At 38.8% G+C, this 12,435-nt stretch overlaps 1 protein-coding gene across 1 annotated transcript; it reads right to left on the bottom strand.

Moving 5' to 3' along the window:
- Positions 1 to 1,569: 1,569 nt before the first annotated feature.
- LOC113838131 (zinc finger protein 120-like) lies at positions 1,570 to 12,275 on the bottom strand (the record flags this gene model as incomplete). Its single annotated transcript, XM_027433894.1, has 4 exons — positions 12,102 to 12,275; positions 3,428 to 3,548; positions 3,159 to 3,225; positions 1,570 to 1,933 (listed from the first exon to the last, which is right to left on the bottom strand). Coding segments are annotated over exons 1-4 (726 nt in total), but the record flags the coding sequence as incomplete, so codon positions are not given.
- Positions 12,276 to 12,435: the final 160 nt, after the last annotated feature.

Here is a 12,435-nt window from a genome sequence, read left to right as displayed (position 1 = left end):
CAAGCAGAATGTGTTGCTTTGATGCTCCACTCCAATAGGGAGTTTTATATCCACTCTGGCAAAAGAAGGCCATCAATGAAACTCATTAAACAGATTTATTTGGGAGGGAGGAATCCAGGAAAGTGGCTGCCAGTGCAAAATGCCAGCTGCCAAATAAACAGGCATAGGAATATATATATATATGTGTGTGTGTGTGTGTGTGTGTGTGTGTGTATGATCATTGATAAAATTTCAAAACTTGACATTGAAAAACCACTGAGATTGGCTGGATTCCTGCTTGGGAATTGGTGGGTATCAAGCTCAGATATTGGTTGGATTTTTCCTAAACTGGTGAGGAATAGAGTTTGTTTGTTTGCCTTTTGTTTCAGGACCAAAGTCTGTTTTTTCACTGGATCTGGGTTCTGTTTCAGGGTGTGTTTGTTCCTGGCCCTTTTATACAACATAGTAAGCTTTGTAAGAGTATAAATTCATTTTTTCCATTAGTGTCCTGGCGCATGAAGATAAAATGAATATCATAATTCTTGCACATATTTTTGACACTGTCAAGTTTCTTCTACAAATACAATGCTGTTTTGGAAGTGTGTTGGTTAAACATCCAACCAAATACTTGATAATCAGAAGAACTAAGTATCTTTTGGAGGTACTCAAAAAATATTGTAACATGCAAATGTTATATCAGATTGATTGCCCATAAAGTTTTAGTCTTGTATAAAGTACAAAATTAAACCAAATTGACTACATTTATACTTTCGCTGCTTAAAGATTTTTGTAATGATTTCAAAGACTCCTAATTGGTTATTTTATAATTTTTTATTTGAATTAGAAACAAGATTGATTTACATGACAATCCCAGTTCCCTTCTCCCTCCCTCCCTCCCCTATCACCCCCCCCAACTAAAACCCTACCTATCACATAACGTTTCTTCTATTCTTCTATTCTTCTATTGTTTCTGCTCCCTCATGACCTCTGCATCTCTCCTCTTCTTCCCTTCTCATTCTCGTAGCTTCCCCCACTTCCCATGCTCTCAATTTGCTCAGGGAATTGTGACCCTTTTCCCTTCTCCAGGGGACAATGGTTGTCTCTTGTAGGGTCCTCCTTCTTTACTAGTTTCTCTGGCAGTGTGGATTGTAAGCTGGTAATTCTTTACCCTATGTCTAAAATCCACATATGAGTGAGTACATATCATGTTTGTCTTTTGGTGATTAGGTTACCTAGCTCAGAATGGTTTCTTCCAGTGGGAGTTCCAACTGGTACAGCCACTTTGGAAGACTCCTGATTGTTGCAAAAGCTTTACCATAAAGATTACATTAATGTGATTAGTTTCCAGTATGTGCTATTTTATGCATTTGAAGAAAACTTAGGCATGCAAAGGTCTTTCCACACTGATTACACTCACAGGTTTTTCTCCCCTGTATGTGTTTTTCTGTGTATTTTAAGATGACCACTCTGAGCAAAGGCTTTACCACACTGATTACATTCATAGGGTTTCTCCCCATTATGTGTTCTTTTATGTGTTTGAAGATGAGTGTGCTGAGCAAAGGCTTTATGGCATTGATTACATTCATAGGGTTTCTCTCCAGTGTGTGTTCTTTTATGTATTTTAAGATTACTGTGGTGAGCAAAGGCTTTACCACACTGATTACATTCATAGGGCTTTTCTCCAGTATGTGTTCTTTTATGTACTTGTAGACAAGTGCGCTGAGTAAAGGTTTTCCCACACTGATTACATTCATAGGGTTTCTCGCCAGTATGTATTCTTTTATGTCTTTGAAGATTACTAAGTTGAACAAAGGCTTTACCACACTGATTGCATTTGTAGGGTTTCTCCCCAGTATGAGTTCTTTGATGAATAAGAAGACAACTGTGATATGCAAAGGCTTTAACACATTGGTTACATTCATAGGGTTTCTCTTCAGTATGTGTACTTTTACGCCTTTGAAGATGACTGTTATATTCAAAGGCTTTAACACATTGTGTAGAAACAGAAGTCTTGACTCCAATTTGGCTTCTTTCATGCCTGTAAGGAAAATGGGCATGTGTAAATGCTTTACCATATTCAATACAGTATTGAATCTTGATATCTGGATAAATTAATACTACAATTTGTTGCAATTGAGAAGAAGAATCAGACATTGCACTCTTATCATTGTTTACACTCATGTTTTCCCCTACTTTAAGATTTTTTTGCATCTTTGAAGACACAAGTCTAGGTATAATCCTTTATTATATGTTTCTCATATTCTGAAACCTTTTCCATAGTAGATTTTTCATATATTAAAGAGAACTGGAAAAATTCATAATTTTATCAACCTTATTGTATTTTTAAATTTTACTACAGTATGAGTCATACTACATTTGCTAATGAAGTACAGAAAACAGTATTTACACAGTCCTAGAGTCATAATGCTTTTCTGCTGAGTGAGCTTGTTGGTGTATTATCAATGAAGCTGGAAAACAAATTAACTGTAAACTTGAATCAAATTTAACAAGTATGCCCAAAATGAGTACTAATACATGACTTTTAAATATTGTGAAAGATAGTTATACCATGTTCTATATATCCCCTTGCTGATATGGCTTGTATCCTGACTAATACATGATATACCTAATAATGTAAATTTACAAAGAAGAGGCTTCCTCGTTTAATTCAGTTTGACTTTCTGTTCCTTATAGACATGTATTAGAGAGATTAGGCTTTCCCTGCAAAAATTGACCCTTGATTCTTGACAATGATTGCCCCTGTCACTAAACTTACAAAAGTAACAGCAAGGACATGAGGAAAACTAACTTTCCTATGGAGTGTTTGCTTAATGGGAGATTTGGAGATATGCTTATCACATCAACCATGTGTATACCTTTAGTAATATAGGTAGTATGAAATAAGTGGATTTACAGTTCTATAGCATACCAATCATGGTGTAATGATTCAAGTGGTAATTTCTTTCAAGACTTTGTTTCTTTGTCTTCTTTCTTAATATAATGTCTTGCAAATGCAGTTCACCTACCTGAAGCTGAGGTATATGGTTTTGTGAGAACTTAATAATCATCAATGCAATTTAATCTGTGCTTAATTACACTGTTGTTTCTGTTTCAGAATTCCAGGACAGATTTCAATTGCTTCAGAGACATATTTCTATGAGCTCATAAATGAAAATTACCTTTCATGTCTTTTAGAACTTGCCCAATGTGCTCTAATAGTATTGTCTTCCCAACTGTACCCTAAAATGTAGTAAAAAAAGAATGTTTATTTTTGAAAAATATGCAACATTTAAGTTACTGTCTACAGTGAACTTTAGAACTTGGACTGATTTATTTACCACATTCTTTTTTCACTCTCAATAAAATTAAAGAAGAGCTTCAATAACCATGGAACTGTTAGTTGTCCTATTATTTTAAATCATGAAGGAAAAAAAAGTGTTATCTATGTCATTAAGGTTCTTGTAGGTCTCCAGCATCACATCTTTGTAGAGATTCTTCTGAGAAGTATCCAGCAAAGTCCACTCTTGCCAGGTGAACCCGATATGCACATCATCATAGGTCACGGCTTTCTAAAATATTACATAAATATGTGCAACAGAAAGCATGATACTGACAATATTGTAAATGTGTGTTTCTGTAGAACATTATTTTAAGATATGTTAGTTTTATTCTGTGGGACATTTATTTAATGAAATAAATATGTGTAGCGTTTGTTTATGCTGTATTAGTTTAACTCTGTGAAGCTGTCTACAACATCTGATGTTCCGATAAAGAGGTGAATATCCAATAATGATATTAACAAGAACAAAGTTTACATAGAAGGATAAATCTGGAAGCAAGAATGAAGGCTTAAGAAAAATTAGAAGATATTGGTAAGAGCCAGCTACCCAGCCACACAGCAAGTCATGGGAAAGTAAACTATACATATATAGGGAAAGGTAAAAGTCCAGCGGCAAAAGGTAGATGGCATCACTTAAGTTAAGAAAATTTGGCTAGAAATAAGCCAAGTAGAGACCAGGCATTTATAAGTAATAATATGCATCTGTGCATCAATTTGGGACTTTGGAGGTCCCCTGCCCCAAAGGTAAAACACTAAAGGGCTAAAGGAGTAAAAACATTAAGCAAAACTTTGGTACCCAACATGGGGCGATATTTCTATATAAGGTCTGAGAAAGCTGAAAAACATTTCATCTCCTTAGTGCGTTTCTGCCTACTGGTGAGACCTTGAACAGACAGTACCCTAAGTAGCAATGATAACCTCAGTTACAAAGACTGCCACAGCACAATCATGGGAATGCTAGAGCTCTAGGAAGGCTACAGGTCATTCTTGGTGACCTAACTCTGACTGGGCTGTGAGATTTAGACTTTGCCCTCACAAACTCAGAAATAGGGTTAGCCAGCTCTGAGATCATGCAGAAAAATCATGTGTATCTTAGCAGTCTAAAGTTTTCTTTGGCAGTAAAAAGGCTAAAACACATACAGTAAAATAGGTCCAGATGTAAATGGAATTGAAAGAGGGACTGTTGAAGTAAAGGAGTCTATATACTTTATGAATGTCTTAACTTTAAAAAAGGCAAAATATTTGTCAAATGAAAATCAAAAATGCTTTGGAGAAGTTTTTCTTTTGTTTCCACAGGACACAGGATGTCATGGATTTGTTCCAGGTTGACATAAATATGGTTTGTGTTTAATAACTTTAAATAATGTTACATGTTCACATACTTTTCCTGAAGCTGGACACTGCATTAAATATTAAAAACTCAGGTGCTGTACATAAAAAGCTAATTAACTCCTACCCCTTAATTGTAATTTTAGACATTAATCTATTTATTTATTTGTGCGTATGCACACGTGTGTGTGTGTGTGTGTGTGTGTGTGTGTGTATCATATGATAGCACCCAGGATTCAATTTACTCTTTCCCCCAACATAGATCCTACAGATTCAAATTAAGGTAGGAAGACTATGGGGCAAATACCTTCCTCCACTCAGCCATTTAACACACTTTTTAATATTAGCTAGCTAAAAGGGGTAAATTTAACACATTAAAAGTAACAGATCAAAGCAGTGGTTCTCAAACCATGGGTTGAAACTCCTTTGGTAAACATCTATCTACAAAATTCTTAGCATTACAATTCATAGCAGTGCCAAACTTACAATAATTAACTAGCAAGAAAAATAGTTTTATGGTTAGGCATCACCACAACATGAAGGTTTACAGACATTGCTCCAGGAAAATTGTCCATCAATTTATCCTTACATTCCACTGTTAAATAAAAACCCTTTCAGTTTCATCCCTCTTTTAGTTATATATAGTAATGTATTTTCCAGTTTATTTCATCTGGATTTTTTTTATTTGTGGTTATGCCCCGTGTAGAAGTATCTAAGTCATAGACACGTGTGTTTGAGCCTTGCCCCATCAGCCAGTGTGCAGCTTATATTTAATTGCAATATGCTCTTCATAATTTCATATAACATGCATATCCAAGATTTGAATAACTTATAAATGTAACTGATACACACTTTATAGCTAATTTATCTCACATTAATTTCACAGCTCTAGTTTCTCTTTAAGGATGAAGTCAGAGTCTCCTGTTTATAATCTTTACATGTGTTTTCAATTTCAGGATATAATACTTAGTCATTATATTCATTGTTTTTTAACTTTTAAGATAAAGATGTGATCACAGCTGACACTGGGTGAAAAGTCTGGGAGAGAACCTATAGTTAGGTAGGTGACAATGAGAGGCAAAATAAAATGCTGAAGGTAAATTACTCTTTCAGACTCTCTGTTCCTGGTAAACTTAAGGGTTCTACATTCTGATGAATATGATCTTTTATATTTTCCGATTTTTAAATTTAAATTAGAAATATTTTACTTTATACACCAGTCCCAGTTCCATGCCCCTCCCATCCACCCATACCCGACCTCAAACCCCATCAATGGGGATCCTCAAATTCTATCCCATCATTTGTGCCAGGGCTTAGGCCATTCCCAGTGTGTCTAGGCTGAGAGAGTCTCCCTCTATGAGGAATGGTCTCCCAAAGTACATTTGTCAACTAGAGGTAAATACTGTTCCTTGCCTAGAGGCTCCATAGACTGCCCACCTCTCCCAACTGACTCCCATGTTTGGAGGGCCTAGTTCTGTCCTGTACTGGTTCTGAACTGTCAGTCTAGAGTCAATGAACTCCTCCTTGTTCACTCAAGTCACCGATTTCAGTGGGTTTCCCAGCCTGGTCATGAATACATTGCTCATCACAACCCACTCTCAACAACTGGATTCCAGGCATTTCACTTAGTGCTTAGCTGTGGGTGTCTGCTTCTGCTTCCAACAGCTACTGGATGAAAGCTCTAGGATGGCATGTATGGTAATTATCAATCTCCTTATATAGGAAAGACATTTAGGATAGCCTCTTCACTATAGCTTAGAATGTTATTTGGGGTCATCCTTGTATATTTCTGGACATCTCTCTAATGACAGAAAACAGGAGAACATGTCACACAGAATGAACTTAAGAAGGCTCATAGTGGCCCAGAGAAAGTGAATTGGCTATCATGGAGGCTGCGTGGCTCTGTGTCAGGAACTCTGCAAACATACGTCTGTTGTTTAGCTTGATTTGATTGTGGGATTCCTACCAGTAGTTCTTGTGGTGTCTCTGACTCTTTTGCCTGCTCTTGGGACACTTATTTCAACTGAGTTACCTTGGTCAGCTTTGTATGGGGGTTTGTGCCTAGTCATATTGAACATTGTTATGGTATGGTTGGTTGATGGGAAGCCTTGTCTTTTCTGAAGGGAAACAGAGTAGCAGTGGATTTGAGGGAATTTATATCGGGGAAAGGGCTGGAAGGAATGGAGTTAGGGGAAGTCATGTATTTTCTCCTTATAACCTATAACAGCCCCAAAGCGCAAATTTCCATATTCTCTTCTGATACTCAAGACAATGGCTTGACTGCCACATTTTGAATATTCAAGAAACGAATTAAGGATTTACAACTTGCACAGCCACAGGATATTTTCCCATTCAGGTTAAGGGAAATATAGCTGTATTCCAGCCCCAAACTCAGGGAGACATCCCTTTCTCATGTGCATGTCACACCAGCCAGAATAACAGGTAAGGTGGGTCAGCAGCTTGTGAAGCTTCCACAGTACCTACATTCTCAGACATAATCCTCCAACATATCATTAACTCAAATGCATGACCCCATGAACAAATTGGACTAATATCCTCTGCTCAAGTGAAGGTGACCCAAGAAAGAAGAACAGGTAGGCAAACTGAGGCAAAAACACCCTTCTGGACCAACTGTACAATTTACAAATTGGTTCCTCTCCAGTGGATCTTCTCCATTCTTTAAATAACTCCAACACTATTTACAATCCAATTCCCTCCTCATCTCTATGTTGTAGCCTCCAACTTTAGAGGAAACCCTGTGCTCAAAGGATACAGCAACTGCCAGAAGTCCATATGGGCCACCTGACCACAGACCTCTCCTAGTCTCTACATGCCCCCTAAATACTATCACCAGGTTCTCTCCTCTCTTCCCTTCTTACAACTTCAAACATTGACATGTATTCTCTGCTAGAACAAAGTTCACACCTACAGCAAGATTTACAGCCCCCAAATTGGGGTGACATGCCCTGTTCAACCATAGGCCCTCAGATCAGAAGATCGTAGAGTAAATAAAAGCCAAGGAAAAAAACACCCTTCCAACAAAGAAAAACTGAGAAATCAGCACCTAGACATGCAATCACCTCAAAGCAAGATAACTGGACATCAGCATAAAAACATAGCCAAGAACCTGAAGAGAAATAAGTCACTACCAGATTCCAGCTATTGTGCTACAGCAAATCATCAATATTCCAGCACAGATGAAGCACAATTAAGTGCCGCGTCTATCTCGACCAGCAAGAGAAACATGACCACGACTCTTCTTCAAGCAGAATATTCAGGAACCTTGTACATCAGCTTCTCCTCTCTCCCAGCCCCCGCAAGCCCTTAAGTAGATGCTCAGTTACCATTCAGCTCATGCCATCTGGCAATCCCGGATAGGCCACAGAAGGAGGAATCGAGCCAGATGCCTCAAGCACTTCCAAATAAGGCTTGCTTACAGTTAAGCTCAGACTACCTGGCATCCAGCCAGGCACCATCTTAGGGCTGTGGCTCTCCACAATTAAGAACATATTTATAAAGATTATAGAAGTCCTGAAAGTTGAAATGAATTAATGCCTGAAGGATTTCTGGGAAACGTTAAAGGAAATAGTGTTGCTGTGATTTAATTACCTAAGTCAAAACTACTCTGGTAATGTCCTGATTTTTTTGTTACCCTTAGGCCAGTGTCTATCATTTTGAGAGCTTAGGGGAGAAATTCAAGTTAGGCACTGAAGGAAAAGAATGTGGAAAAATTGTTTCTTGATTTTCTCCTTTGCTATGTCACTGTCATATATTCAGCTAGTTCTTTTTAGCAGCCGAGGTACACTTGATAAAAGACATTGCCATCTCTGGGGGAGTCTTCTTCCCACATCAACCATCAGCCAACACAATCTTTTCAGGCAGAAATCAGACATTCATTCTAAGAACACACTTAATTGATGTTTGCTCAGATGACCCTAGAATTTGTAATGTTGATACCTGAGGCTAATTAGGAGACAAAGACAATATTACATGAGAAGGTTTTAAAATCCAAAGTCCATGTACTAATCATATAAATAACTCAAGCAGCAAAGACTGAAACATGAAAGCAGTAATAACTGGAGAACACAGATATGACAGTATGCCAGAAAATGGGAAGAGGCATCTAAGATAAAGATGAAACAAAACCCTGCCTCTCCACAGCAACTTCCCCAAAAGCAAAACCTTCAGGAATTGATAACATAATTGTCACAAGATACAACAATCAAAAATATATAAAATACTTTTGAAATAATAAAGTGGTTGGCAACAAAAAGCCAAGAAATAAGGCAGGAAAAGTATTGTCAACTTTAAATCAAAAGACCAAAGAAAACACAGAAAAGGAAAAGGGTGATCTTGACCAAAGGTATGCAGCTTCCTATAGTTCTATGGGTATAAAAATTAAATAAACACAGACTTCACAACTTTTACAAAATGACCTCCAAATGACCCTTGAACTGTTGTTTATATCCCTTGATCTACTGATATGTCTTCCAAAAAGGGAGGCACCAGGCTCTAGAACTCTCTCCAGAAATGGAGGTGATCACATGCTATGGATTATAATCTACATATAATTCGTTAGTTTCAGGTAAATACAACCCCACTGATGCTCAATCAAAGAAATCACAAAAATAATTTAAAAGACAGGTAGACCAATGGAATCAAATTAAAACCATGACGTGGGCCCACATATCTACAAACATCTGATGTTTGAAAATGAAGCTAAAATTATACACTATATAAAAGAAAGCATATTCACCAAATAGTGCTGGCATATTTGGGTACTGGCTAGTAAATGACTAGCACATGCACAAAACTTTAGTCCCAATGGAACAAAGACCTCAACATAAATCCAGCCACACTGGATATCTTAGAAGAGAATATAGGAGGTACCCTCATAGAATCTGTACAGTAGCAGGATTCCCGAACCTAACAACAGTAGCACTAAGACTGGGATCCAGAATTAATAAATGGGACACTGAAAATGAGAAGTTTCTGTAAGGCAAAGGACATAGGAAACAAGACAGAAAGGCAGCCCCAGAGAATGGGAAAATATATTCAACAACCCTACATTTGACAGAAGCCTGATTTCCAAAATATACAGAGAACTCAAAACCTCATCACCCAAACACCAAAAATCCAATTAAAAAGTAGGATACAGAATAAAATAGAGTCTTCTCAATAGAGGAATCTAAAATGCCTGAAAGACACTTAAGAAAGTGCTCAATATACTTAGCAATCAGGGAAATGCAAATCAAAACAACTCTGAGGTAGCATACTGCCCTTGTCAGCTCTGAATGTATGTTTCCTGGCATGTTACATTCAACAATATCCTATTCCATTATTAAGCTAGCCTCTAATCCACCACAAATTAAAAACCGTTCTTATAACTGAACAAAAACACAAATGAAAACAGAGCAAAGTTACAAGAAATAAATTCATTTAAATGAAAAAGAAAAAAGAAATAGCACATGTTTAATGGATTCAGCACTCCTGCTTGGCCTTCCAGTACCCCAGAGAGGAGATGGGAAATGTAGACACAAAAAACAATGAGTCTTGTCTCTGGAGGATTGTTTAAGTACTCTGTGGGAGTGTTCATGAGTATCTCTGTGGGAAGCATCACTGTTTGTCATTATTTTGCTTTCTGAGATGCAGCAGGTTTTCGAGAGAGATTTGGGAAAGCAGGTGCTACCAAGCACCTATAGGTGGATCTTATCACCTCAGGTGATCAAGATTAATATCCAGTTTTCCCATTTAAAAACCTTTAATTAATTAAAACCTCCTCAGGGGTAAGCAACTCTTTGTGAATTAGGTAATTTCAGAATAGCTGTCTGAAACACCAAGACAGAAGACATGAGACAATGTCTTGCCTGAAGGAGGCAGAGACAATATGGGAGTCATTACAAAACAAAGTTTTCCCAAACAAAGGATGGTGATAATGATACATGTTGGTGGTTACTATTTACCAATACCATGGACTGGAATGTTGCTATCACTTCTAGAATGGGGGAAGAGTCTTCTCATCTCAATGAACTAAATGAACAAGCTCATGTCTCATAAACATACACTGAGAAAAATAAGATATAGGTAAGCCCTCACAATTTTGCCTGGAGAAGGGTCCCTTGACTGAACTAGATCTTATCATCTTGAAAATCAATATTAACCACCACACAAAATTAATATACCTTTCTGTGTAGAAAGAGAAAACCTTCCTAATTTAGTGATACCCCATATACCAATGAGCAATGTTTGATGACAACAACAACAAAGAAATCATTTTGAGGATGGATTTACTCCTTTCCCAGATGTCAGCAGTAATTTTGTGAGGATTACAAGGACAGAATTGTGAATCTCATGTAGTGTACGGCATAGTGCGGAAGTCTTCTGACCCATGTTTTTACCTGATTAAATCAGAATCTCAGCCAAGTCCAAGCATAAACTGACCTATGATCTTTTTATCATAGAGAAGCATAGAAAGAGAGAGACAAATAGATGTTCACAGTGAGACATACACAGAGGCAAAGACACACACACACACACACACACACACACACACACACACACACACCCTACCTAAGAACCCATTGAAATATAATTTACAAAGTCACCTAAACGGTCATATGTCTTTGTATCAGTTCTTTTTTTCACTGAAATCATTATTTTCCTTTTTTTCTAGAAACAAGCTGCATGTTTGTCAATCCCAGTTCCCTCTTCCTCCCCTCCTCCCCTGTCCCCCAACAACACTCTACGCCACCCCCTTTCTACTCCCCAGGGAGGGTGAGGCCTTCCATGGGGAATCTTCAAAGTCTGTCATATCATTTGGAGCAGGGCCTGGGCTGAGATAGTATGCCTCTATGTGGAATGGGCTCCCAAAATCCATTCGTATACTAGGGATAAATACTGACCCACTGCCAGAGGCCCCCACTGAAATTATTTTTAAATACTCCAGTTTAATCAACTTTCTTCTCTACACATAAAATACCGGTTGGAATGTTTCACCGCCCTTTCAAATAAAAACAATCCTGCAAAGGGCACACAGTTACACCCTCAGTCATCTGAGATTCAAAGTAGAGTGACTTCCCTCAAGATCGTCCAACTTACAAATGGCAAGGCTGGGACTAGAGCCCAGGCTAGGAATCCAGGTCTCCTCCCAATATCCTGCTCGCCCTTTATCTCCGCCGCCCCCTTACCTTCTAAGAAGGTAAGGAAAAGAATGATAGGAGACAGTAAGAATTCCTGATCCTGACGGCAGACATGGTAAATTAATGACTTCAAAAGAACATCTGCCTGACACAGCTTTTTCCTTCCCCCTGACTTGCCAAGGGCAAGCGATGATTTGCAAGAGTGAATTTAAACCTCAGGATCCTGATAGCTGTGGAATAAAAAATTCCATCTAAACCCAAAACCAAGGCCTTTGCAGCCTCCAAAGTTGGACGGTCTCCACCTTCGCGCTTACCATCTCAGCTTCTGCAACCAGTGAGTGACGACAGAGGAAAAAACCTTCTGAGGGTGCAGTACTTGGCCACAGCCGCCCCCGCTGCTCGCGCTCCCGCCCGCGGCCTCCACTCACCCCGTTCTGCGCGGTGTCGCTCAGCTTGACTTTCTTGTCCAGACTCCCAGGGGTCTCCATGGCCGAGAAGCACGGATGCCCAGCAGCTGAGCGAGCGCCCGGGAGCGGAGGCGGGGCCGAGAGGCCGGAGGCGGGGCCGAGCAGAGAGCAGGGGCGGGGCCGAGAGGCCGGAGGCGGGGCCGAGCAGAGAGCAGGGGCGGGACCGAGAGCCCGGAGGCGG

The sequence above is a fragment of the Cricetulus griseus genome, unplaced genomic scaffold, assembly GCF_003668045.3.
Source record: "Cricetulus griseus strain 17A/GY unplaced genomic scaffold, alternate assembly CriGri-PICRH-1.0 unplaced_scaffold_583, whole genome shotgun sequence".
Taxonomy (NCBI): domain Eukaryota; kingdom Metazoa; phylum Chordata; class Mammalia; order Rodentia; family Cricetidae; genus Cricetulus; species Cricetulus griseus.
Note: the sequence above shows the minus strand (reverse complement) of the source record. Positions and strands in the feature narration are given on the sequence as shown.